The 26,671-nt window shown below is 51.2% G+C and overlaps 1 protein-coding gene across 2 annotated transcripts in view; it reads left to right on the forward strand.

Moving 5' to 3' along the window:
- ABCC1 (ATP binding cassette subfamily C member 1) overlaps positions 1 to 26,367 on the forward strand; it is a 146,226-nt gene extending 119,859 nt beyond the window's left edge. The window contains exons 20-32 of one of the 2 annotated variants that reach the window (XM_043454929.1): positions 795 to 821; positions 3,581 to 3,671; positions 5,633 to 5,765; positions 7,938 to 8,145; positions 9,428 to 9,738; positions 15,675 to 15,874; positions 17,271 to 17,397; positions 17,964 to 18,065; positions 20,460 to 20,606; positions 21,874 to 22,032; positions 22,749 to 22,915; positions 24,005 to 24,199; positions 24,767 to 26,367. In XM_043454929.1, coding sequence (XP_043310864.1) covers positions 795 to 821; positions 3,581 to 3,671; positions 5,633 to 5,765; positions 7,938 to 8,145; positions 9,428 to 9,738; positions 15,675 to 15,874; positions 17,271 to 17,397; positions 17,964 to 18,065; positions 20,460 to 20,606; positions 21,874 to 22,032; positions 22,749 to 22,915; positions 24,005 to 24,199; positions 24,767 to 24,875 — 1,976 coding nt within the window. In that variant the 3' untranslated portion in view covers positions 24,876 to 26,367. The remainder of the gene's footprint in view (positions 1 to 794; positions 822 to 3,580; positions 3,672 to 5,632; positions 5,766 to 7,937; positions 8,146 to 9,427; positions 9,739 to 15,674; positions 15,875 to 17,270; positions 17,398 to 17,963; positions 18,066 to 20,459; positions 20,607 to 21,873; positions 22,033 to 22,748; positions 22,916 to 24,004; positions 24,200 to 24,766) is intronic. The other variant, XM_043454928.1, reaches the window with a different exon arrangement.
- The last annotated feature ends 304 nt before the right edge of the window (positions 26,368 to 26,671 follow it).

Below are 26,671 nucleotides of genomic sequence, written 5' to 3' on the forward strand. Positions count from 1 at the left end.
AGTCTGTCCATCTGCCTCTCTGCTGTGCCACGGGGACATCTGGTGCTTGAGCTACCATGTGGAATGGTGCCCCCTGGATTGTGCAGTGCACATCCTGTGCAACCCCACATGGCCATCAGATGCACAAAGTGCTAGGAATAGAGTGGTAGATAAGACCTCGGAATGCTCTCTCAAGAGCTCACAGTCTGATGGGGGAGACAAACGCTAAATAATCAAGGGCATCATGGTGCTCAGTGTGTGAGGGAGGCAAGCCTGGGGAGCTGGAAGGACCCTGAGATGGGTCCCTGACCTAGCCTGGGAAGGTCCAAGGTGATATCCGAACCGAGTCACCTCCCCTCCCCCTTCTGTCCACATGGAACTGGCTCAGAGCAAGGTGCTTGTGCCCTTGAAGAAGCAAAGACTGTGGACTGGCGCGGGGCCTGTGCCACCTCCTGGCTGGCACGCCTGCCCTTCACACTGTAATACTTTCTCTCTCTCTCCCTCTGCTGCCTGGAAAACAGGCGTGAAGACAGAAGGTCAGTCTGCATTTTTCTAGCTTTCCTTATGTTTGAACACTCACAGCTTTTAGAGGAGGGAGCCAGCCCCAGGCAGTAGGGTGCTTGTCAGGGATACACCCACATCATGTGGGACGGGGAAGCCGAAGCACGAATGCAACAGGTCCCTTAGCTGTCCTCGCCCCTCACCTTTAAGGAAAAACACTCATCCACCCTCTCTGGGCATTTAAATGGGGGTCTCACGGGGAGGGTTCTTTTGCCTTGGTTCTTAACACTCTCTTGGGTCTTGTGAATTCCTAGGCACCAACGTGCTGGATGAGGAGGAAGGTCAGTGACAGCGGGTTGGAGTTGGCTGTGCCCGCAGCGCGAGGCTGCACATGACTTGTCCTGCTGCTGCATGCCTGGGGAGGGGCCCTTGAACGTCTACATTTCCATCCCTTTCCATCATTCATCCAGCATCTATTGGGCACCTACTGTGTGCCAGCTTTGTGATTGTCACTTGGGGATACAGATCGAATCTCCCCATCTCTCACTGGTCAGCTGAGTGACCTTGGCTAAGCTGTACTGTCGCAGGTCCGATGACCACGGCCAGCGAGCCTTGAAAGAGATCCTGGTTGTGAAATGCCCGGCACCCAGTAGGTGGAAGATGCATGGGATCGTTATTACGATCCCACCCACACCTCCTGGGCATGATTGAGACCCAAGCACAGGGTGACGAGCCCCTCATGGAGTAGCTGCAGGTGTCAGGGGTGCCCAGAGGTGGCATGTCTTCTAGAAGAACTTGAGCAGGAAAGGCTGCCCGGTCTCCCTCTAGGGACAGAAAGGCATAAACTGGCCCCAGAGCAGACCCATGCCTCCTGCCTTCCAGAGCCAGCAGTGTGTGGCTGAGGGTCCACACCAAGGCCCCCTTTTGACAGCAACTGAAGCTGATTTTGGCCACTTAAACAAGGGTGTTTACCAGAAAGATACCAAGTAGCAAAAGGAAGCCAAAGGCAGATAGCCGAAATCAAAGGCAGAGAGCAGAAATCAAAGGCAAAAGTGGATGATCAAGACTCGGGCATTGGGAGCTCTGGACGTGAAACTCCTTTGGGGACAGAGCAGTTGTACAGATCTTTGGTCCTTGTGGGGCCACCACTCAAAGTCCTCTGGGGGAGGGGTCCTGATGGGCTGACCTTGGGCAGGTTCCCCCTTGGCTGGGAAGCCTGGGCATTCTGGGAGACTGGGGAAGGGGGCAAATCCCCTGCAAAGAACAGGACGATGTAGCGTGCACATTCCCATTCTCCTCCTGGGACTCACGGTCCCGCCCTTGCAGACGAAGGTTTTCCAGCTGCCCCAGTTGGTGTATCGCCAGTGGGCTAACAGGGTTTCAATGAAGAGGCCACCATGGAGGCCACTGTGGGGACCTGCACTGCATGTGAAGCAGGAGCGGGGAGGGAAGGCTGAGGTTTCCAGAGGGTGCCTGGGCAGCCAGGCAGGACAGGGAGCTCTCTGAAGTACCTGCTGCAAGATGGGGGTCTCTGGGAGTGTTGTAAAGCACCCCCACCCTGCACAGCGGAACACAGTCGAGGTGCTATGCATGTGTGTGTGCGCTGTCTGCAGGCCGCTGCATGGGAAGTCCTGCCTGTTATCGCTCTTCTTTTTCGTTTGTTTTAGGTTTTTTTTTTTTTCCCAATTGAAAAAGATGCTGATTTTAAAGGAAACATTTAAACAGTGATTCTCAGTCGTGGATGTGCCCCAGAATTATCTATGAGACAGGTTTAACAATGCAGATAACAGTACGCATCACGACCTCGTCTTCCATTCACCAAGCACAGCCTCATTTCTTCCTCCCGCTCATGGGGGCTGGTGCTGCTGTTCTTCCCATTCTGCAGATGTGGAAAGTGAGGCTCAGAGAGGGTCATTGCTTCCCCAGTTCACACAGCTAGGAGGTGAACGAGCACGTCTCACACATCCCAGCCCCCTGACTGCTCGCAGCTTGGGGTCAGCCTCCCTGGCAGAGTCAGTGCAGGGACCAGGGCCGGCCCCAGGGCATCCCCGGATGATTCACGCACGGCCAAGATTGAGAATCACCGGCTCAGAGCTCCCCCATCAGCCCAGGAATGACCCCAGCCCTGTTCCCTTGCCATCCTCTGTCGCTTCCCATGGCTGTTGCCTGAGAGAATCTATCTTTCTGGATTCTGCTTTAATTCTTGTCTCATCAGCATGTTCGCAGGTTCACTGCCGGCTGTGTATTCATACCCTTTCGTAACTTCTCTCCTGCATCCTCCTCCGGGGTCAGCCCTTCGGAGTCCTACGTTATGTTCTCTCTCATGCTCTCTGTCTCCCGGCACCAAAGAGTGAGGAAGTCAGTGCCGAGTGGGTGGTAATAAACACATCCCTGACTTGCGGAAGATTAAAGGAGATAATGTATTTCAGCAGAACACAGCGGCTGACACTGAATAAACGTCAGCCACTGTCTCTGAGGTGACAGGGATCAGTGTTAATGCTGGGCGGATACTTCCTGGGATTGGAGCAGATATCCAGCTGGTGTGCCCGTGGTGCCTGTATCAGTTGTTGAAATAGCTCCGTATTACTGGGAGAACAGCCACTGCCCCAGTAGTCCCAGGTAACCCCTTACCCCGATCTTCAGGACCTCCCCTTGATCCGGCAACCAGTGGGTTAACCCCTTGGCTGGGGGCGCCTGGGACCCCAGTGTCTGATGCCCTTGTCCATAAGGGGTTGTTACTTATTTGGGGTTTCACTGATGCTTGGGGACCAGAAGAGTGTGTCCTTTCCCCTGCATGGTTCAATTGTGTCCTGACTCCATGAGCCAGGCTGCACACAGCCAAGAGACCATCAGCAGAACTGGATTTTCCTGGTTGCTGCTGGCACAGGGCACTTGCTCAGGACTCTTGAGATGGTTGCAAAACACTGTCCCTGTCCCTGAGAGAGCTGGCCAGCCAGGGAGCCTGTCTGTGGCCGCTGCAAAGCAGGTCTTGCTTTCTGAGCCTCCTGGCGGCCAGGTTATCTGCCATCTCCCCACATGGTGACAGGTGTTAGTGTCCAGCCTTTGAAATCACCGTCCGCCCCCTCCTCCTTTCTGCCAGGCTTAGCAGGCGTCGGTGGCCCAGGGAAGGAAGTGAAACAGATGGAGAACGGCATGCTGGTGACGGACACTGCAGGGAAGCAAATGCAGAGGTGAGGCGAAGCGGGCTGGGGGACCCTGTGGATTCTCCCAGCACCACGTGTCTCCCCCCTGCCAGTTGTGAGGGAGGAGGAACAGGGTGTCCGCAGCAAGGCTCACTGCCAAAAAAAGGCGTTTAGCTTCTGCTTCCCCTGCCCCCAACCCCAAATCCTGGCGGAACCTCACTTCCCAGAGAGCAGAGGCCCAAAGGGGAAGCCTCGTTGTGCTTCTGCCAGGGGGCATGGCTCACGCAGGCCTCACGGTTGGATTTAACCATCCGTCTGTGCTTCTGACACTCAAGCTCCCTACATGGCGTGGCTCTTTGCTCAAGTCACTCAGTGGGGCCTGGAATGTTGAGGCTGTAAGAACCAGCAGCCAATTCAAAATAGTCACAGTAACAATAGCAGCTGCGTTTTATGTGCCATTAGGAGCCAGATGCAGTGCCAAGTTCTGTATAGTCCATAAACCTGGAGGTCGTTTCTCTCGTCTTCCCATTTTACGGGTAGGCAGACTGAGAGCTGTCCACAGGCCATACAGCCAGAGAGAAGCCAAGCTTGACTATTTGAACCCGAGTTCAGCCTCTGAGCCAGTGCTCCTAAGTTTTATGCTTTGGTGCTTTAAAGAAGGTTGCATTTGGTCAGATCATGGGGTATTTGGAGGAGGGGCGTTGACCTGTCTGTGCCTTGGTTTCCTCCATTGTCGAATAGGGCCTTTGGTGCCCCTGCTGTGCAGGATTGTAGGAAGGCCTCTGTGATACGGCATGTGGTCATTTAGAACGGTGCCTCCTGCCTCCGGTGCTCAGTAAATGCCGCTCAGTTATTATTTAGGTGAGCTGGAGCTGCCTGGGGTTACTTCTTTTGGGGTGGGGGGATTTCATAGACACAGGCTGGGAAGAAAATTAGCATGAGCACCTGTGCCCCTCAGAACCCTGCCTGCAGTCCCCTCCTGGGCCCAGCTGTGTGTCGTACATGACACTCTTCCTTCTCTGCTGGGGCAGCAGTCAGGGTGTGAGCGCGGCGTGTGTGTGTGTGTGTGTGTGTGAAGCACTCTTAACAGTGCCTCGCCTGGAGCATGCAGGGGCTGAGGGGGCACTGTCCTGGTCTGTGCAGGCGGCCAGCATAAGGTAAGGATTAGCTGAGATGGGGCAGGCGCCTGCAGGCCATCTGGGATGTCGGAGTGGGTGACCACGGGACGCTTGCAGTAGCACACCATGGGTGGACCGAGCAGAAACGCACAGCACACTGGGTATTCATTTTTCTGTTGCTGCGTAACAAGTGATTACAAGCCTAGTGGTCTGTCATCTCATTTCCTATGGGTCGGGGTGTCTGGGCACAGCTTAGCTGGCTCCCCTGCTCAGGGTCTCTCAAAAGCTGTAACCAAGGCATCAGCCAGGCTGGGGTCTCAACTGAAGGCTCGTCTGGGGAAGGATCCGCTTCCAAATGCACGAGGCTGCTGGCACGACTCGGTTCCTCAGTCCCTAACTGGCCGAATCCTGGTGGACCCCTCCGCCCCCAGCCCCCGGGCCTCTCCCACCTCCACACTCACCGCATCAGGGCAGACAGACAAAGAAGGCAGTAGAGTTGACTACAAAGCGGAAGTCATACCCCATCCCTTTGCTCATGTGAATCTGAGCCGTGTGCACATGCATGTGTGCACACGCACACATATGAACACACACACCCCACGTCGTCCCTCAAGCACACATCTCCCTAGGGAGGAAAGCTCTCTGGGTGATGATCTGTCGTGATCCGCATAAAGCTGATGAGCATGGGGTGGGGGTGGAGGGGAGATGCTTTTTGAATAAAATCTGCCTAAAGGAATAGTTCTCCCATGGAACCCTGGGGCCAGACCCATCCCCTCTATGGGTCTTCTCTGTAAAATCAGAGGAGTGAATGAGGCCTGGTGCTTGGGGGGAGGCCGCCGACCCTGCCCAGGGCCTTCATCTGGGGGACACCCATGTGCCTTGCTTCCCCAGGCAGCTCAGCAGCTCCTCCTCCTACGGCGGGGATGTGAGCCGGCACCACACCAGCACCGCCGAGCTGCGGAAGCCCGGGCCCACGGAGGATACCTGGAAGCTCGTGGAGGCGGACAAGGCTCAGACGGGGCAGGTGAGGACATGGTCAGGTTGCTGTGTGTCTGTGGGAGCTGGGCCCTGGTTGGGGTGCTGTGGTCATCTTGACTCACGTCTTCTTCCCCAGGAGGCTTGAAAGGTACTGTTTTAAGCGCTGGAAACCAGGGTGGAGGGCCAGGGTGACTTGCCACAGGTCATGGCTGGTGAGCAACAGAGCTGGGGTGTGAACCCAACTCTCAGACTCCAGGGTGGTCACCTGTAGCCTCTGCTTTCCTGATGGCTGCCTCCTTTGAGCGGCTGGGGCCTTGGTAGCCGTAGATGACACGATGCCTTGAATCCAGGCTCCAGCCTCACGGGGGTCAGCTGTGTGTGGGTGGGTTTCAGGTCATCACAGACGCAGCCCTGAGGAACATTAATTGTGTCATCAGAAAAGATTGTTTTTTTACTTCTTTTTATTTTGTATTTTTGCCCTTATTACAGGCAGATCTTGTTTTATGGTACTTGGCTTTGTTGCACTTCACAAATGCTGTGTTTTTTACAAACTGAAGCTGTGTGGCAATCTTGTGTTGAACATCAGTGCCATTTTTCCAGCAGCATTTGCTCACGTTGGGTCTCTGCCACATTTTGGTAGTTCTTGGAATATTTCAAACTTTATCATTATTATAGTTTGTTATTATATAAAATATTATATTTGTTATTGATGTACTATGTTAACAGTATAATATTTGTGATCTTTGACGTTACTACTACAATTCACCAAAGACCCAAATTATGATTATCACTTTTTAGCAACCAAATATTTAATTAAGGTGTGTGCATTGTTTTTCTAGTCACAGTGCTATTGCACACTTAATAGACTTCAGTAGAGCATAAATATAGCTTTTATATGCACTAGGAAACCAGAAAATTCATGTGACTCAGTTTATCGGGATATTCGATATTTTTGCAGTAGCCTGGAACCAAGCCTCCAAGTGTCTGAGGTGTGCCTGTTTATCAGTGAGAAGGTCTCAGCTGGGACTTTGTTTTTAATACCTGTCTTAGTCCCTTTGGGCTGCTATAACAAGACCATGGTACAGGTGGCTCAGAAACAACATACGTTTATTTATTGCTCATAATTCTGGATGTTGGCAAGTCCAGGATCATGGCGCCAGCAGATTCAGTGTCTGGTGAGAGAGCTCCCTGGTTCATAAATGGCCATCCTCTCGCAGTGTCCTCATAGGACAGAAGGGTGAGGGACCCTTTTTATAAGGACACTAATCCCGTTTAGTCCACCCTCATGAAAAGCCTGATATGACAGGGAGACACACAGGGAAAGATACCCAGAGTTTCCTGAATCCACACCGAGCAGGTTGGGTGTCAGGCTGACCCAGAGCACACTGCACCCATCCGTGGTGTGCAGCTGCCCTTTGAGTGACCGCATGTGATTACACGGCCCCCACGCTGGGCTCCACAGGAGACACTGGAGTGAAAGAGGCCCCCGGCTGTCACTCCGTGGAGCTGGGAAACAGGTTGAGCAAGGGCCAAGTGACTGGAAGCCAGTTGCTTGTTCAGAGGACTGAGGGTGGGGGGAGTGGATGTGACACTTCGTCATGGTTACTAGGCAGCATATCCCATCTTCCCATTATCTTCAAACTCTTCCTTCCTGAGAGTCCTGGAGTAAAACTTAATCCTGGACAGGATCTCTCGGGTCCTGTGTGGTCCAGCCACTCCATGTTCTCCAGCTTACCGCGCTCCAGCTATCCTTGCCTCCTTTCTGCTTCCCTTCTACCTCAGGGCCTTTGCACACGTTGGTCCCTGTGCCTCGAATGCCTTTTTTTTTTTTTTCATTTTCACCTGGTTAATTCTCTGATATCCCTTCCTTACGGAAAACCTCCTCTGATTCTTCTCCACCCTGGGTTGGGTCAGGATACCCAGTTTTATATTCCCATGGAATCATGTACCACTTCCAGCCCTTCTCTGGGATTATGCATTTATCTGGGCAGTTATCTTATAAAAAGCCTGTCTCACTGCTCAACTGGAAGTTCCGTGAGGGCAAAAACCTTGGCTTTGCTTCTGCTGATTTCTTTGCCAAGTAACTAAAGGGGAAGAGGATTGTAGGCATGAGCATAGGTGGGGGCGCTGGACTGCACAGGGTCTGTTGAGGCTCCTGACCTTGGGTAGGCATGGCTGGTGGGTGTGTTCTGTAAGATGCCTTCTCTCCTGGTCCCAGGTCAAGCTCTCGGTGTACTGGGACTACATGAAGGCGATTGGACTTTTCATCTCCTTTCTGAGCATCTTCCTTTTCCTGTGTAACCACGTGGCTTCCCTGGCCTCTAACTATTGGCTCAGTCTCTGGACGGATGACCCCATCGTCAACGGGACCCAGGAGCACACGCAAGTCCGGCTGAGTGTCTATGGAGCCCTGGGCATTTCACAAGGTGAGCCTGCCTTGCCCCTCACCTGCTCTTGGCACTTGGAGCCGCTTCCATTTCTTGTTATAGAATCAGGTCCCCCAACTTGTCAGGGTTTTGTTAGACTCACAAACCAAGCCAAACACACAGTAACTATCACATAATAGAAACTCAGATATTTGCAGAATGAACGTTTTTTGAATGCGCTGTTTCATGTGGCTCTAGGAGACAGAGGGGAAGCGAGCTCCAACATGCCTATTTTACAGATGAGTTAAGTTGAGAAATAGAAGGTGACCAAGGACCCTTGCCCCTCATTGTTCTGGCAGGGTGACGGAGTTTCTGTGAAGTCCTATTTGTGGACTTTTGCCTTCTGCACAAAGGTGGGAATTAGTTTCTACTTGTGGTTCGTAATACACGCAATGCTACCCTCATGTCTAGAGATGCCTACAGAGCTTAGTCATATCTAGAGATACTTGGAGTTGTCACAGCTTCCCTGTGGGAGCAGGTGCTGCTGGGACCTAGAGGCCAGGAATGTCACTAAACATCCTGCAGTGCCCAGCGCGGCCTCCACAACGGAGGATGATCCAGCCCCAGAGGTTAACAGTGAGGACGCTGAGAAATCCTGTGTATACCCTTCCTGTGGTCCCACAAAGATCCCCAGACACAGCAGCATTACCAGTAATAGCTAATGTTTACTCAGCACTTACTTGGTATCTGGTTCTGTTGTAAACACTTTAAGGTGTTTTATTTTACTTTTGCAACAGTCACGTGAGGTAGGAGCTCATTTTTCTTTGTTTTAGAGATGCAGAAACTGAGGCCCAGAAGCGTTCAGTAAGTTGCCCAAAGTCACACAGCTTATTCATGGCAGAGCTGGCATTGAGCAAGGCAGTGTGGCTCCAAGCCCACCCTCTTCTGGAGGGCAGAGGGATTCGCCCATCTGAGCTTTAGTTGGGCTTCCCTTGTGGCTCAGCTGGTGAAGAATCCGCCTGCAATGCAGGAGACCAGGGTTTGTTCTCTGGGTTGGTAAGATTCCCCTGGAGGAGGGAAAGGCTACCGACTCCAGTATTCTTCCATATCTGTAACATAGGTACTAATAGAACATATGCAGGGTCCTCATAAGGATTAGATGCACGTAAAAGACACGGTGAGTTTTGCACATAGTATGTGCTGGGTAATAATTGCCACCATTATTGTTGTTATTAGAAGCTGGGAGTCCAGGCTGCTTTGTCCACATGGTCACATGGCCCCTCGCCCCCGGCCCCGCTTGGTCCCTCTCCTGCCGTGGAGTTTGACGCGAGAGTGTTTGTAGGTATCTCGGTGTTCGGCTACTCCATGGCGGTGTCCATCGGGGGCATCTTGGCCTCCCGCCGCCTGCACCTGGACCTGCTGCATAACGTTCTCCGGTCGCCCATAAGCTTCTTCGAGCGGACCCCCAGCGGGAACCTGGTGAACCGCTTCTCCAAGGAGCTGGACACGGTGGACTCGATGATCCCACAGGTCATCAAGATGTTCATGGGCTCCCTGTTCAACGTCATCGGCGCCTGCATTATCATCCTGCTGGCCACGCCCATGGCTGCCGTCATCATCCCGCCCCTGGGCCTCATCTACTTCTTCGTGCAGGTGAGAGGTGGGTCCTGGGGTCCAGGACGAGCGCTGCTGTGTGTTGCCGTCCCGTGAGAACCGCTTAAGTTTAAATGGTTTAAACTTTTTACTTTACTTTTAACTTAAATGGGGACCATTTAAGCTTCCCCAGCGTGAGGCTATGGGGGATGTCTCAGAGGAGGGTTAAGGTTTGTTTTTGTTGGTTTTGAATACCTAAGTTGATGGTTTTCAGCTTGCAATAACCAAACATCCTTTTTTCCTAATAATAAGGGTTTTTTTAAGGTGAAATAAGCTATAGCCACGAAGTCATCTTTATTATTAAACTTTCTCTAAGTATGAAATTCTTTAGGTCATAGGCAGATAATGGAGACATGAATAATAGCAGCTTTGATATTTTTTTCCCCTGTAATAGAGATCTGAAAGTGAATGTGGAAGTGTGAGTTGCTCAGTCTTGTCTGACTCTTTGTGACCCCATGGACTGTAGCCCACCAGGCTCCTCTGTCCGTGGGATTCTCCAGACAAGGATACTGGAATGGGTTGTCATTCCCTTCTCCAGGGGATTTTCCCAACCCAGGGATTGAACCTGGGTCACCTGCATTGCAGGCAGATTCTGTACCATCTGTGCCGCCAAGGAAGCCATAATAGAAGTTTAGAGGTATGCTATTCCGGGCTTCCCAGGTGGCTCTAGTGGTCAAGAACCCGCCTCCCAATGGAGGAGACATAAGGATGCGGGTTCAGTCCCTGGGTTGGGAACATCCCCTGGAGGAGGGCATGGCAGCTCATTGCAGTATTCTTGCCTGGAGGATCCCATGAACAGAGGAAACTGGTGGGCTACAGTCCGTAGGGTAGCACAGGTCAGACACGATTGAGTCGACTTAGCACGCACACACACACATGACAGCTTGATGAGTTTGGTAGCTTCAGACTCCTTCACTGTTTTGTTTCGGGGATTTTTTGTGTGTGTGTTTCTGTCATCTTTGCCTCCCATTTCTTAAGTTGGTTTCATGGTCCAAGATGGCTCCTGGAGCTCCAGCCATCACAAATAAGCTCCAGAAAGGGGAACAGAGTAAGGGAGCATTTGATGGCTGCGTCAGCTTCACTGTGGTGCGTCCAGTTAACAGATCAGCATGTTGAGGTCCAGGGGGCAGAACTGGGAATGTGAGCTCACATCTGATTCCACAGTTTAAGCTGGTAACTGTGACTGTGTTTTCCTGCCCCTGAAAAGGACACCTTTTTACCTTGCTCATGCTGATTGCAAGTGTTTAAATTCAAAGTCATCAAATACATGTATATTAGTAAAAATACTTTTTTAATTAAAAAAAGCAGCTGCAGCGTACGTGCTAACGGGAGACTGCTGTTTAGATGGGAGCCTATCAACCGCTGCATAAAATAAGAGTAAGAAGCCAGGGGGTGCTCTATACTCACACTGCACTGTGTGAGGCCTGTTGGTGTGGGTTTCTTGAGGCCTTGGCTGGGTCAGCCAGACCCCACACCCTCCCACACCGTGGCTTGGCGTCCACACTGTGGCCCGGCACTGGTGAGTGTGAACAAAGATGGAATCAGAGCACGTCCAGTTCCCGGACCCTTTCTGTGTTCTCTTTATATCGATGCCAACTTTTGTGGAAAGTCCTCCAGCTGCATTTACGAAAAATGTTAGCCATGTTCTTACCCCAGCTGGACCTTTTCCTAGAGGACCCAATTCAAAAGAACAAAAGGGGAGGCCCAGTGTGACGTTTGAGGCAGCTCAGATATCTACCTGCCGTTAGCAGGGCCTTGAGCACACCGTGGGTAATGTGCTAATGGACTGTTAACATCTCTTTAACAGGAGAACTGGGAACACACTGTTGAAGCACCAACAATTTTATTTTTAAACAACAAAGGGAAAGAAGTTAGCCAAAGGCCCATGCTGTCGGCACACTGTCATTATAACTAAGACAGAATGCGTAATGTGCGTGGGCAGGACTGGAAATGGAGGTAGAAAAATGAAAACATTGCCTTACGAATCCTTAGAAAGAGATTATGGGAGAATTTTTATCGTAGCTTTTAACCATGTATTGTTGTTGTTCAGTGGCTACGTCGTGTCCAACTCTTTGTGACCCCTTGGACTGCAGCACGCCAGGCTTCCTTGCCCCCCACCATCTCCCGGAGCTTGCTCAAACTCATGTCCATTGAGTCACTGATACTATCCGGCCATCTCATCTTCTGTCACCCCCTTCTCCTCCCGCCCTCAATCTTTCCCAGCATCCGGGCCTTTCCCAGTGAGTTGATTCTTTGCATCCAGTGGCCAAAGTATTGGAGCTTCAGCATCAGTCCTTCCAGTGAATCTTCAGGGTTGATTTCCTTTAACTCAGCAGTCTCACTGTGTATGCCAAGAGAAGGGACTTCCTTGGTGGTCCAGCCGCTAAGATTCTGAGCTCCCAATACAGGTGGCCTGATTTCCATCCCTGGCTGGGGAACTAGATCCCACATAAAACAACTAACAGTTTGAATGGTGCAACCAAAGATCCACATGCCACAGCAAATATCGAAGAGCCCTCATGCCTCAACTAGGACTTGGCACAGCCAAATAAATAAACATTTTTTTAAAAAAGAATCAAGAGACTGTATCACAGAAACAAATAGGCTAGAATGTGCTTAGCGTTTTGATTCATAATTACCTCAAATGTCAGTCACAGGAGGATAGATACATACATCATGGTGTATTTATACAAAAGACGTGACCTAGCAGTAGAGAGGAATGAGCTGCTAATACACACAAGGAGGATGAGTCTCAGAGATACTATATTGATGAGAATAAGCCAGACACAAAAGAGTACATTTGTGTGATTCTGTTTTTATGAAGTTGAAGAACAGGCAAGAGCGATGAAATAGAAGTCAGAATAGTGGCTCTACAGGGAATTGACTGTGAGAGAACACGAGGCAATTTCCTAGATTCTGATCTGGTGGTGCATATACAGGTGTAGATGAACGTTAAATTCACCAAGCTGTAAAGATTTAGTGCACTTTCCAGTGGAAGTAAGTTGCATCTCAAAAAGTGGCTTTTAAGGGTGTATGTGTGTAAGGATAGGTGTTCTTTCTCTCTCTCTGGAAAAGAATTAAAACATTATACACTGAAATCTGAGTAGTGTGTATCTCAGGGATCATGGACTTAATGTAATGGTTTTCTAATCATCCTATCTATATCACTTGAAAAAAATTTTAAATGGATATACATTGGTATATGTCTAATATACACTAATTGTATATTATATATACTATATAATTACACTATATTAATACTACATTAATAATTAATATACACTAATATAGAAGAGGGCTTCCCTCATCGCTCAGTTGGTAAAGAATCCACCTGCAATGCAGGAGACCCCGGTTTGATTCCTGGGTCGGGAAGATCCCCTGGAGAAGGGAAAGGCTACCCACTCCAGTGTTCTGGCCTGGAGAATTCCAGGGACTATATAGTCCATGGGGTCGCAAAGAGTCAGACACAACTGAGCACCTTTCACTTTCAAATATAGAAGAAAAGCTATGACCAACCTAAACAGCATATTAAAAAGCAGAGACATTACTTTGCCAACAAAGGTCCATCTAGTCAAAGCTATGGTTTTTCCAGTAGTCATATATTGATGTGAGAGTTGGACTATAAGGAAAGCTGAGCACCGCAGAATTGATGCTTTTGAACTGTGGTGTTGGAAAAGGCTCTTGAGAATCCCTTGGACTGCAAGGAGATCCAACCAGTCAGTCCTAAAGGAAATCAGTCCTGAATAATCATTGGAAGAACTGATGCTGAAGCTGAAACTCCAATACTTTGGCCACCTGGTGCAAAGAGCTGACTCATTTGAAAAGACCCTGATGCTGGGAAAGATTGAAGGCAGGAGGAGGAGGGGACAACAGAGAATGAGATGGTTGGATGGCATCACCGACTCGATGGACATGAGTTTGAGTAAGCTTCAGGAGTTGGTGATGGACAGGGAAGCCTGGTGTGCTATAGTCCATGGGGTTGCAAAGAGTTGGACATGACTGAGCAGTTCAACTGAACTGATACATTAGTGTTTGCAGTTCATTTTTAGGAAAAGGAATGTAAGAGGTAAGGTGATGTGGAATTCTGTCGGGGCTTCCAGGTTATTGGGATAAGTCGTTTCTGCTCCCGGAATTGCATGGCATCTGTGAAAGTTCCCTGAAACTTGCCTTAGTGTCTTGGCTCTCAGCCCAAGCCCAGCACAAGACAGGTGTATGTCGAACATTCATTTTCACTCACGAGCACCAGGTGCTCCTTGGTGTCTGGAAGAATCAGGTGAATCCACAGGGTGGATTCTCTCCAGGAATAGAGCTTAAAAGGAAAGCTAATAATTATTTTTTTAAAAATCAGGCTATTCCATAACAAAAATAAGTCTCAGTTTCACTTTTTAGAGGAAATAAAGTCCAGAGGACATGACAAGTGGAATAAGTTGAGCAAGTCAAACGTTTTAGAACAGTTTCCACCCAGGAGGAAAGAAAGCCAGGAGAGGAGGTGATCCCAGGAGAGGATGCCGGGGTCCTCGAGCCAGACCCCACGGTCCGGAGTGCGTCCCAAGGCTCAATGGGAGCCACCGGAGGACAGGTGGTGTCCGACCGTGTTCAGGGATTGGCAGAACCCCCAATCTGAGGTGGCCCGGGTTGGTGTGACCCCTGGGTTAGTCTTCAGAGTTTCTGGGGCCCCCAGAGGGCTCCCCAACAGGTAGTTCCAATTTCCATGTGAGCTGGCATCCAGAAAAAAGTTTGAAGTCCTCATAAGAGCCACCCACTCTGTTCAGCATTCTCCATGGAAGGTCTCTGCCCCTGAGATGGCCAAGGGCACCCAGCACAGCCCAGGAGGCGCCTGTGTTCACTTGCCTGGCTCTGCTGTTGACGAGGCCAGTGCAGACACGTTACATCTTCAGCACGTCCGGGAGAGGGAACTTCGGTCTCCTCGGGTCTTTTTGTACAGATGCAGAAACAGCCAGGAGAACAGAGGTGTCTTCAGATGACCAGTCCAGCCTCGGTCACAGTTCCTCAATGCTCCTGGTGGGCTCTTGTTCTGTCTCTTAACGAGCTGAACACCCGGGTTAGGGCAGGAATAGAGTGGACGTGGTCTCTGCCCACGGGGGCAGGCAGAGGCAGGGTTTACGCTGAGGTCTGCTTGTCCTAAAGAAACGCTGCGGGGTCCATAAACCCTCGGGGTCAGTGGCATCAGAGAGGCCATGCCATGTTGAGGTCAACACTTTGAGGCCGGACTGTTGGTGTTCGAATCCCAGCTCTGCCACTTCCTAGCCACATGGCCCTAGGGAAGAGGTTGACCTCAGTTTACTCACTGTGAAACAGGAATGAGCGCCTCATAGGTTTTTGATGAAGATTAAAGAGTGGATGGCTGTGAAGGTGCTTAGAGCAGTGCTGGGATGCTGGGCTCCACATGCAGTGTAGTGAGAGTCACTCACTCGTGTCTGACTCTCTGCGACCCCGTGGACTCTACAGTCCATGGAATTCTCCAGGCCAAAATACTGGAGTGGGTAGCCTTTCCCTTCTCCAGGGGATCGTCCCATCCCAGGGATCAAACCCAGGTCTCCTGCATTGCAGGCGATTCTTTCCCAGCTGAGCCACAAGGGAAAGCCCAAGAATACTGGAGTGGGTAGCCTATCCCTTCTCCAGCGGATCTTCCTGACCCAGGAATTGAACCAGGGTCCCCTGCATTGCAGGCGGATTCTTTACCAGCTGAGCTAGCAGAGATCTGGGCTCCACCGGAGCGTGAGCTATTATTATCATCACTGCTGCCGCCCTGGTTACTGTTGTAGTCGGTACACCTGCCATTCCTCAGGTGAAAGCAGCCCGGTCCAGCATTCTGCCCCCAAGGGGTCACTTACGTTCAGGCTTTCTCCAGCACAGCCCTGGGAGGATGGGATGAGGGGCCCCTCGCCCACCCCCGGTTCCGTTCTCTCCCCCAGAGGTTCTACGTGGCCTCCTCCCGGCAGCTGAAGCGCCTCGAGTCGGTCAGCCGCTCCCCGGTTTATTCCCACTTCAACGAGACCTTGCTGGGCGTCAGCGTCATCCGCGCCTTTGAGGAGCAGGAGCGCTTCATCCGCCAGAGTGACCTGAAGGTGGACGAGAACCAGAAGGCCTACTACCCCAGCATCGTGGCCAACAGGTGGGTGCAGGGCTGTGGGGGAGGCTCCCGGAGCGGGGGCGTGGGGCCCAGCGCCGGCCTCACAGGAAGGAGGCTCAGACTCGGTGAGAGGAGAGGACGGAAGGACCATTAGAAACAGAAAGGACACGGTCAGCCAGCACGTGGCCGCAGGGGCCACTGAAGCGCAGGCGCAGAGAGTTCTTCTGGGTCAGAAATACCGCAGGGCCATCCTTCAGCCCTGGTCCTGGTGATGCAGGACCGTCGGTGACCGCGGCCTCGGCTCCTGCGTGTTCTCCTCACATGCTTCTCTTCACCCCCCGCCCCCGGGTGATGAGTGTGGGAAGCAGTTTTTATTAGTAATACTATTAGGTTAGACCATGTGAAATTGCCCTTTGGGGGGTCAAGCATGGTTGAATAGCATTGGGCTTGAAAGAGAAAGGAGTAGAAGTTGGCTAATTATTGACTGAATCTAGAACATCCTGTCCTCACTTACTTACATCCTAAGATATTTTTTGAGATGTGAGAGAGAGGAGACTCCAGGGAAGGGTCATAGCACCCTGGCAGTGACCCACTGCACACTGTGAAGTCTCGGTTAGTGTGAGACGGGCGGGAAGATGGGGCATTGCTGGAAAGACCTTGCAATTCCCTTGCAGAGTTTGTTTAGGGAGTTTGTTGAAATCTGGGTTTCTGTGGGAATAACTCACACCACGAGGATCCGTCACATGGATCTTTAAGAATGTGGTGGGAAAAAACAAATCGATAATACTGCCTCTCTAGAATGCTTTACATTTTCAAACATAAAAACAGCGTTCCTATGTGATAGCTTACAAAAGTTAGCTTTAAACTTGTAAATCTGTCTATATTTTAAACGAAAGATAATACATTTTAATGTTTCTAGAACAGCAGTGATCTAGGTCTGGGGACCCTTTGGCTGTGTTGAGAAGGGTTGTTTATTTCTCACTCTCCCTCCTCCCCCTCCTGCCAAGAGACATTTGTTTTAAATCAAGGGTGCCTCTTAGAGTTGATGATTTTTCTTAGCATTTCAGAAGTTTGTGAGACATCTGTTTTTTTTAAAAACGCACGCATGGGTGTAATTTTAAGGTTTCAGTGAGAAAAGGTTGGCTCTGAAGAAAGCGAGTTTCAGTTTCCTGGGAAGGTCACTTCTGGAGAACTCTCTTTTAGTCCCTGGGGTTGCCAAACCAATGAGGAATTCCTGAAATTGTGTCCCTTCAGCCCTTCTTCCCCATGTCCCACGAACTGGGCAAACAAGGCCTCTCTCAGGAACTATCGGGGAATTATTTCCGCAAGCAGAGTGGCCCCCCAGCTCCCCCACCCCCACCCTCGAGCAGAAACCCAGTCTCTGAGAAGCTGACTTGGGCATGTGTGTACCCCTGCCCCTCCGCCTGTGTCCACGCAGGTGGCTGGCCGTGCGGTTGGAGTGTGTGGGCAACTGCATCGTCCTATTTGCCTCGCTGTTCGCCGTGATCTCCCGGCACAGCCTCAGTGCAGGCTTGGTGGGCCTCTCGGTGTCCTACTCCCTACAGGTAAGACACGGGCATGCTCAGGTGGACTTTGCTAATTCTCTTACTGGGGAGCCGGCTGTCAGGCGCTTGGGCCTTTTCTTTGAATCTCTGTGGGCGTGGGGGAAAGGGACGAGGGCCACGTGGAGTTTGAGGTGCAGGTCTAGAGCCCAGTGACTGACTGAAGCAGGGGAGAAATTAGTCGGGCAGCCATCAGCCAAGGAGTGTCCCTGACGGCCTGAGAGGATGCCTCCAGCTCCCAGAAGAAGGCACTTAATACTATCAATTTCCCTCGAGGCACTGCTTTAGCTGCATCTCCCAAATTTCCACGCAGTGTGTTTTCTTAACTATCATCTAATTGGAAATACCTTCTCATTTCCTTTCTGATTGCTTATGTAGCCCCGCGGGTTATTTTGAAATGTGGCACTGGCATAAGAGACGCAGAGTAGCAGGTCTGGCCGCGGGATCTGAGGTAGCTGTCTTCTGGGCCTTCGTTATCTGAAACATTTCATAATTCGTGCTGTCTTCATGAGAAGAAAACAACTCAAGTTCACTCTAGAAGCCCCATCAGATGTCTCTTCCCCTCACAGGTCACCACATACTTGAACTGGCTTGTTCGGATGTCGTCCGAGATGGAGACCAACATTGTGGCCGTGGAGAGACTCAAGGAATATTCAGAAACTGAGAAGGAGGTAAGGCAAGCCCCTGGCCTGACCTCTTGACCGTGATCTTCAGTGTAACTCGACTCAGAAGAATCCTCTGAACCCCAGCATGTGCCTTCTGCAGGCAGCCTCCACCTGACCAAAAAAAAAAAACCTCTCTGTTGTTTGTTACGTGTTTTGAATGGGGACTTACAAATTACGCAAAATGAATCATACTAATTTTCTCTTTAGGTTTAAAGGTTAAGTACAAGTGAGTCGTTTAAAAATATCAGATATCAGTAACAGAATCAGTATATGGATATTGCAAAAATTATGCTGTTATTGGTAAGGAGTTTACCGAAGTTTGGGAAATCCTGCAGTTATTTAACCCAAGTCCTCATTTTATGGATGGAGGAAAGGGGCATTAGTGAGGGACGATGGCTGGTCTGAGATCACATTCATGGTCAGCGGGGCAGCTGGGAGGAGGACCCAAGGCTTTGATGTCACGTTGACCTGAATAACTGCCTTATTCTGTCTGTGCACCATCTCTGAATAGCAGGAGTAGTGTTAATGGCAATAGCAGTAATGCCTGGAGATACCTCCATCCCCACCACCACCAGTAATAATAGGGACACACACATTGTGCCCTTGTGCGGTGTCAGGCCCTGTACTAGACACTCTGCGTAGAATAATCCATTTATCCTTTCACAACCTTGTAACTCACCTTCTACTATCACCCCCATTTTGTAGGCGAGGAAACAGACACAGAGAGGATTAGTTAGTTGCCTAAGATCACATGGGCTTGCTTCCCTGTAGCTCAAACGGTAAAGAATCTGCCTGCAATGCAGGAGACTGGGGTTTGATCCCCGGCTGGGAAGATCCCTTGGATAAAGGCATGGCAACCCACTCCAGTGTTCTTGCCTGGAGGATCCCGTGGACAGAGGAGTCTGGTGGGCTACAGTCCACGGAATCACAAAGAGTTGGACACGACTGAGTGACTATCACTGCATTCCAAGAAAATGCCCCTTGGGAATGAAACTAAAGTGACCCTGGTTAGACTCTGACTTGGGGATTTACTGAAGTGACAAATCCTTTAGTTTGGTGAACCAGGACCCACCTCATCAGGGAGCATTCTTCAGAATGGTGTGAGTGCCCCCTGTGGAAACAAGAGCACATTACACCAGCAGGTTCCCACCCTGCCATGATTTATCTATTTATTTTTATCAGCTTTTGAGGTATAATTCATATGCCATGCAGTTCACTCATTTAAAGTGTGAAATTCAGTTTTTTACTTTTAAAAATACTGTACTTATTTTTCACTACCTTTAATTATTTATTTTTATAGTTTTAGAATAAGAGCAAATTTGAAAAATACAAGAGAAAGATCACCCAGAGTCTCACCACTATTAAAATATATCTGTTTACTTACGTGTTTGTATATATTACATATGATATATATTTACAGGCAGAAAGTCCCACCCATTTCTCTCCAGCCCCCTCCGTGTTCTTATAGCAGTGTCTCCTTATTTATATGAGGGGTGTAAAAAGATTAACGTAAGAAGTTTATGGGGGAGAAAGGATGGAAGTTCTCTTTCATTGTCCTCTCCATTCCTCTCTTCCCTGAAGAGAGCCCGGAGCCTAGCCCAGAGCATATCCAGGAGTAGACCTCAGGAAATGTGAACTGAACAAAGTAGCTTTTCAGAAATAGGCGCTGTGTGACTGCAGGCAAGTTGCTTTCACTGTCTGTGTTTCAGTTTCCTCGTGTGTAAGCTTGGGATGGGAAAGGACTCCGCTCTTGGGATTGTAGTGAGGGTCAAAGGAGGTCATGTGATAGAGTGACCTTCAAGTGTTGGCCACCGCTTTTACTCTCGCCCTGCAGGCCTTTGAAGCCATCAGAGTATCTCCCCTTTAGCGTTGCGTCTGTCTAGAGGAGACTGCTCATTCATTGATTCAGTCCATGAATGTTTATTGAGCACCTACTGTGTGCTCTGGGATGTAGCAGTGAACAAGTCAAAGAACCTGTTCTCATAGAGGGGCTATTCCAGCGGGTGTGGGTGACAGAATAAACAAATACTTGCTTAAAATGCCAGAAGATGGTAAGTGCTCTCAAAGAGAATGGATGCAGAGAATGTGGGAGAAGAGGGGCCCAGGGCTCGGAGGATGGTTGCATTAACCTGGGAGCCACAGCAGTCAAGCAGGCCGAGGGGGTAGCTTGGCAGAGAATGTTCCAGGCAGAAGCAGCTGCAAGTGCAGAGGCCCAGAAGCAGCACACGCGGGTGTGTTCAGGGCACAGTCCAGAAGTCAGTGCGGGAGCAGTGAGGCAGTGAGTGGGAAGGAGGGGCCGTGAGGTCAGAGGGGTCGTGGAGGCCGCTCATGTGGAGCCCTGGGGCACGTGAGACGGGCTTCAGACCCCTCACACCCACCCACCGCCCGCTGTCATCGCAGGCTCCCTGGCAAATCCAGGATATGGCCCCGCCCAGCGACTGGCCCCAGGTGGGCCGAGTGGAGTTCCGGGACTACGGCCTGCGGTACCGAGAGGACCTGGACTTGGTTCTGAAGCACATCAACGTCACCATCGACGGCAGTGAGAAGGTGGGTGCCCCTGGATCCCCGCCCGTCCACTGTCGGGCACAGACTGCCACCAGGCCGTCCCAGTCCCCGAACCACAGGGTGGAGCTGGCAGGACTTTGGCAGTAAAATCTGCTCAGAGCGTCCCAATGGGGCTGCCGACTGGTAGCCCAGGAGCCAGAGGAGATACATTTTGGAAACAATTTAAATTGCCAATACTGAAAAATCTGGAATGTTTTATGTTAAAAAAAAAAAAAAGCCATTTCCTGCTTTTCTTGAAAGATGAGAACTTCTGGCAGCACCAGGCCCATCCTCCCCGCCTGGCTCTTTCTAGATCAGACATGAGCCTCCCAGTTCACTGACCAATCCCTTCCTCCCGTTTTCAAGTGCCCCCTTTGCCCCTAGGCCTCTAGAATAGAAAGATGCCCTCCTCACTACTAGGGATGGCTCAAGGGTATTGCTGCTCCTAGAGGACGTCCTTGCCCTGAGACCCTCAGGCCCTCCTGAGGAATCAGACCAAGGGTCTTTCTGGCCATTTGCCAGAGGCCAATGTTTCTTTCTTCTCTGAACATTCAGGAGCTGTTAAACGCTCCACCATGAGGCCCAGAATGTTCCGTTCCCATGAGAGAGTTTCTCCAACTTGTAATAAAAGGAGGAACAGAGTGGGTGGTGTTCTCATGGAGGCTTTCTGGCTTATGTTCCATAAGGAGGCTGCCCTGTGAGTTGCTGTCCGAGGGCAGAGGAGCCTGCCTCTCCCAAGCCCAGATGAGAAGGGGAGCGTTCTGCCTGGAACGTCAGTCATTAGCCATTAAGTGGGGAGCCCAGTTCCCTCCAGAGGATAAGTGGAGGCCAGGTCGTACCCGTGACCTCTCTTTGCTCACTCAGCTGGGATACAAGGGCATCTTCCTGAACCTTTGAGATATTCCAGCACCTTTGAGATATTCCAGCACCTCAGGATGGGGGGGAAACACCATCATAGAACTGAAAAACCATTTGACTTGTTACTTAATACTATCTTGAGTTGCAAATAACTAACTTATTAAAGGAGCTGATTATAATTTTAATTTCTAAAAGGAGCTGGCAGAGAGAAGGGAGCCCTTCTTGACCTCTGCCAAACAGCCTCTAAAGGAATGTCTCTGGAAGCTGCTGAGGGGAGTGGATATAGTGGGAGGAGGGTGGGTCGACCAGATGACTGAACTGCTCTGTGGCTGGTATTTAAGGATGCTGAGGGGCAAGAGGTCAGCCCAGATACCAGCATTCCCACTTCACCTGGGCCCTTCCTGCCCCACAGGTTGGTATCGTGGGGCGGACAGGAGCCGGGAAGTCGTCCCTGACCCTGGGCTTGTTTCGGATCAATGAGTCAGCTGAGGGAGAGATCATCATTGACGACATCAACATCGCCGAGATTGGCCTGCACGACCTCCGCTTCAAGATCACCATCATCCCTCAGGTGGGCGGGGTCACACTGAAAGTGATGCATGTGTGTTTTCAGAACAGATGGACACTTTTTCCTACTTTGTGGATTTTGTGACTTTTTACTGAAATTATGCTATGTTTCTTCATGGAATCTCCCCCTCGCACATAAATAACAGGGAGAGTTAAGTAGGTTTCATTCATTCCTTCACTCTTGCCACTCAGTAGGCAGTGTCCTAAGCATCTCACAGCATCCAGTTAAGACACTGGCTTCTCTGCTGGACAGGAATCTCTCACCCTCCCGAGAACTAGGTGAGAATGATGAATTTTCTAGACTGATTCCTCTAGGTGGTGATTGCATAGTATGTTGCCTTTTAGTGTTGTGTTGCCTTAAATTTCTTCTCAGATTCTTATTTGGAGGCAGGAGACGGAGGGGCATCCATGTACCTTGCAATTAGGAATTGCCCTAATCTGCGTGCTGGTTCTTGCTTCCAGAAAGTTCCCAACACATTTGTGTACTGAATGCTCCAGGGAATCTGACAAGAAAGAAATCCGTTTTATTTTCCTTAACTCAGTTTTCCAGATTTTCTTCCCCCCATCTTTGACATCTTCAGAAGTAGTGATTCGAAGGAACTCCAAAACCCCATGTTGAACAATTCTGGCAAGAACTTTCTACATGGCACCTATTTACCCCACCCATGTCCAACTGTGCCTTGAGCCTCACACGCCATCTGTCGTCTTCCCTCCAAACAGGACCCCGTTTTGTTTTCGGGTTCCCTCCGTATGAACCTGGACCCATTCAGCCAGTACTCGGATGAAGAGGTCTGGACGTCCCTGGAGCTGGCCCACCTGAAGGGCTTCGTGTCGGCCCTTCCCGATAAACTGAACCACGAGTGCGCGGAAGGCGGGGAGAACCTGAGGTAGGCAGGCGTGATGCTCGGGCCTCCTCATCACCTCTGTCGGGGCGTTGGTAGGTTTTGTCTGTTTGCGTCAGGTTCCGACCTGGGCTTGAGTTCCAGCTCTGCCACGTGAGCCATTTGTCTCCTAACCTCTTGGGCCTCAAGTTTCAGTATCTAAAACAGGTTTCATGCTGGGCTCATTTTTACCCTGAAGTGTAATCAGGACGATCCCAACAGCTCCTTTCTCACCCCAGGTCCATTCGGTGGAGAGTGAAGTTGTTAACATTTTGGAAAGGCTTCTCTCCCAGGCAGTAAACAGCACTGCTCTGGGCCCTCCCTTCCCCCACCCACAGCCCTAGCTGCCTGGCCCTTCCCCCAGGCTCCACCCAGGATCCAACAACTAAAGTGGTGATGCCTGGCACGGCAGGGACCCTGTGCCTCTCTCGCTGCATCTGTCACCGTGACAACCAAGCACCAACCCTCAGGTGTGCTCACCAAGAGCCGTGCCACTCACACACGGGGGTGGCCAGCCAGGTGGCTCTGCTAGTCTTGGCTCACCCACGTGGGTGGGGGCCACTGGCTGCAGGCGGATATTCTAGCTGGCCTCCACTGGGGCCGTTAGCCTCTGCCCCATGTGTCCCTCCTTCCCTGGCAGACCAGCCTAGGCATGTCGTCACGGTGATGGCAGAGGTGCAGGCGTGAGCACACCCTGGTGTGCATCCCCGTTCCAAGCCTCTAGGTTTGCCAGCACCCCAGTGGCCAAAGCCGGGCACAAGGTCAAGTCCCCGGTCCACTGAGAGAGGCCCTGCAGAAGGCACGGATATGGGGCCAGTTTGCTAATTGTTCTACTCGCTGTACTGAACTGATCAGATACCTTGGCTATCACCTCTGAGCTCTGTGTAAGAATGAATCTGAGACTGCTTCTAGCTCAGCAGGAAGACCGTGCTGATCCATTAGTGTGGCTGATGCGGCCGCAGATGTGGGGGGTGGAAGTGCTCTCCTGGTCTGAGCAGCAGACAGGGTCTCCTCTCCCTCCTCTCAGCTCGGGCCTGGGCTCAGCGTCAGGGGTGGTTTTGACAGTCGTTTCCTGGTCTTTCTCGCCCGGTCCAGCGTCGGGCAGCGCCAGCTTGTGTGCCTGGCCCGGGCCCTGCTGAGGAAGACGAAGATCCTGGTGTTGGACGAGGCCACGGCGGCCGTGGACCTGGAAACGGACGACCTCATTCAGTCCACCATCCGGACGCAGTTTGATGACTGTACCGTCCTCACCATCGCTCACCGGCTCAACACCATCATGGACTACACGAGGTGATGCTCTTGGCCCAGAAGGCCTCCGGGTCTCACAGTCCACCCCCCCCCAACCCCGTTCACCCACTCATTCATTCATTCATGCGACACTGACCTTACGCCTAGTGACAGCCCTGGTGTGTCTCTGTCCTGGTTAGTACCAGGCATTTTTGCCATCTCTCAGTCAAAAGTTAACATGTGTGTGGATTGTCTACCACATTCCTGGCTCCGTTCCAGACACTGGGGACCGAGCCGGGAGCTGTCGCACAAGGAGCCTGCCTAAGGGACCTTATAGATTAGTTAGTTGGGGGCTGGGTGCAGAGATAGACAATAAACACAGCAACAAATAAAAGCGAATTGTGCTGGGAGGGAAATACACAAGGCGATAAGAGAGTGCTGAAGGTTATATCACAGGACGTCGACTAGAACTGGGGTCGAGGCCAGGCAGCCAGGTGGATGGCTGCTGCAGCAGGCCTGGTAGAGGGTGTTGGGGGTCTGACCCAAAGCAGGGGCTTGCCCAAGTAGACTCCTGGGGCACGAGGTGCCAGCCCCTACCCCACGCCTCACGTCTGCGTCCCTCCCTTGCAGGGTGATCGTCCTGGACAAAGGGGAGGTCCGGGAGTGGGGCTCCCCCTCCGACCTCCTGCAGCGGAGAGGTGTCTTCTACAGCATGGCCAAAGATGCTGGCTTGGTGTGAGCCCGGAGTGGGTGCAGCTGGTCAGAACTGCAGGGCCGACGTGCCAGCAGTCAGGGACGAGTCAGCATCCTTGGGAACCCAAGCTTCTCATAGACTGAAACCAAAAAAAAAAATGAAAACTGCCCCCCCCCGCCCCTACCAAACCAAAACACACACAGAGTAGCCGCCCTCTGGCCCTTGCCTGGAACTGGCCATGAAGAAATGGGAGAGATGCTGGGATGCAGCCCCTCCCCCTGCAATGATGCACACGCCCTCGGCTCTGTAGCCCCCGCAGATGCACACACGTTCTCACACCCCGTGGAGGGCACACGTGTTCTCCCTGCTCTGTGGGGACATTCAGGCCAGCAGACTTCCAGAGAAATCGGTTGTGTAAAATCTGCTAGTGACCAAATCCAGCCAACTGCCTCAGGTCCCTCCAGCCGAAGTCTGTGGATTCCGCGCCTTGGAGATGCTTGCTGGTCCCCGGCACCTCTCCGTCCTTGCCTGGCTCTCCCCAGATGCTTGTCTCTCCAGGGCTGCAGTTGGAGGTGAGGGACCTGATGAAGCTCATGCTCACCCTTGGGCAGTGTCTCAAGGACCACTGATGGCCCTCTCACCAGCCATCTGGTCTACCAGGTGCTCAGACGCTGGGAACCAGCCTCCCAGCCCTGCCTCCAACGGGACTTGCTGGCTGGACTTGGGGTGACCGGGCCTGGAGGTCCAGGCTGGGAGAGGCCTCTCGGTGCTGGCTTCCCCTCTTGGCTGCTCACCTCCTTACCCACCTCAGTCTTTGCCTTCCTCCCTCTGTCTTTTTACCCATGGCTAGAATGGGTTTACGCCTCCAGGTGCCCGAGAATGAAAACCTGCTCATCGTTATGAAGCGTTCTAAGCCAAGAGCACCGGTCCCTCTGGGTGGGAGCAGCTGGTACTGAAAAGGGCCCCCGTGAGCCCCCTCCTTGTTCTTAGATTTCAGTTTTTCACCGGGGGCCACTGGTTCACTGTCAAGGCCAGCACAGTGGATAACTTGACTTAACGGTTACTGAGTCTCTTCTGAGACAACAAAAGGACCTTTTCACAAGTGTCAGTGATTTTTTTCTTTTTTTTTAAAGTACTGCTCCAGGGAGATAAACAGTCTCAAGACTTTAATTTCTTGGGAGGAAGCGTTGGGCCGAGGAGCGGCACCCCAGGGAATGGCCAGGTTGGCCCAGCATCTGGAGGTTGGGGTCTGTCTTAGCCCTGTAGGTCCCTCAATTGGAGACCAAAGTGAGACCCAAAAAGCAGAGAGAGGTCGCTATTCATGCTCGCTATGTGAATTACATTGCTGACTTCAAACCAGAGAAGCATCTTTCTCCTTTTAGGTGGAAATATATATTTATTTTTTGTAAGTTAAACCATTCTTTCACATTAGCTAAACCAAGTGTTTCTTGGGGATCTTTTTGTAATGACTTACACTGGAAACGTGAACATTTGCAAATAATTTGCAGTAAAAAAAAATATTTTATTTCTTTCTAAACGACTGTTGCATTTTCTTTCTAGTGAGGATTCCCGCTCTCTCTCCAGGACTCAGGATGGGGCACCCTCTCGTCTGCTGCTGTTCTTACTCCTTGGCAAGCATGGTGTTTCTAGCAGGAGCTCTTGGAATTGGGAACCTAGAGGTTAATAATCAGGTGGGGTTTGGTAGGGACTCAGCGTGGCACCGTGGATGGACTTGAGTCCTGCCCTCATCCTCTGCAGGCTGTGTGACCCTGGGCAAGGCACTTAGTCTTCATTCCTCAGTTGCCTCATCTGTAAAATGGGGCTGATCATACCTGCCTCCT

The sequence above is a fragment of the Cervus canadensis genome, chromosome 32 (genome assembly GCF_019320065.1).
Source record: "Cervus canadensis isolate Bull #8, Minnesota chromosome 32, ASM1932006v1, whole genome shotgun sequence".
Lineage (NCBI taxonomy): Eukaryota > Metazoa > Chordata > Mammalia > Artiodactyla > Cervidae > Cervus > Cervus canadensis.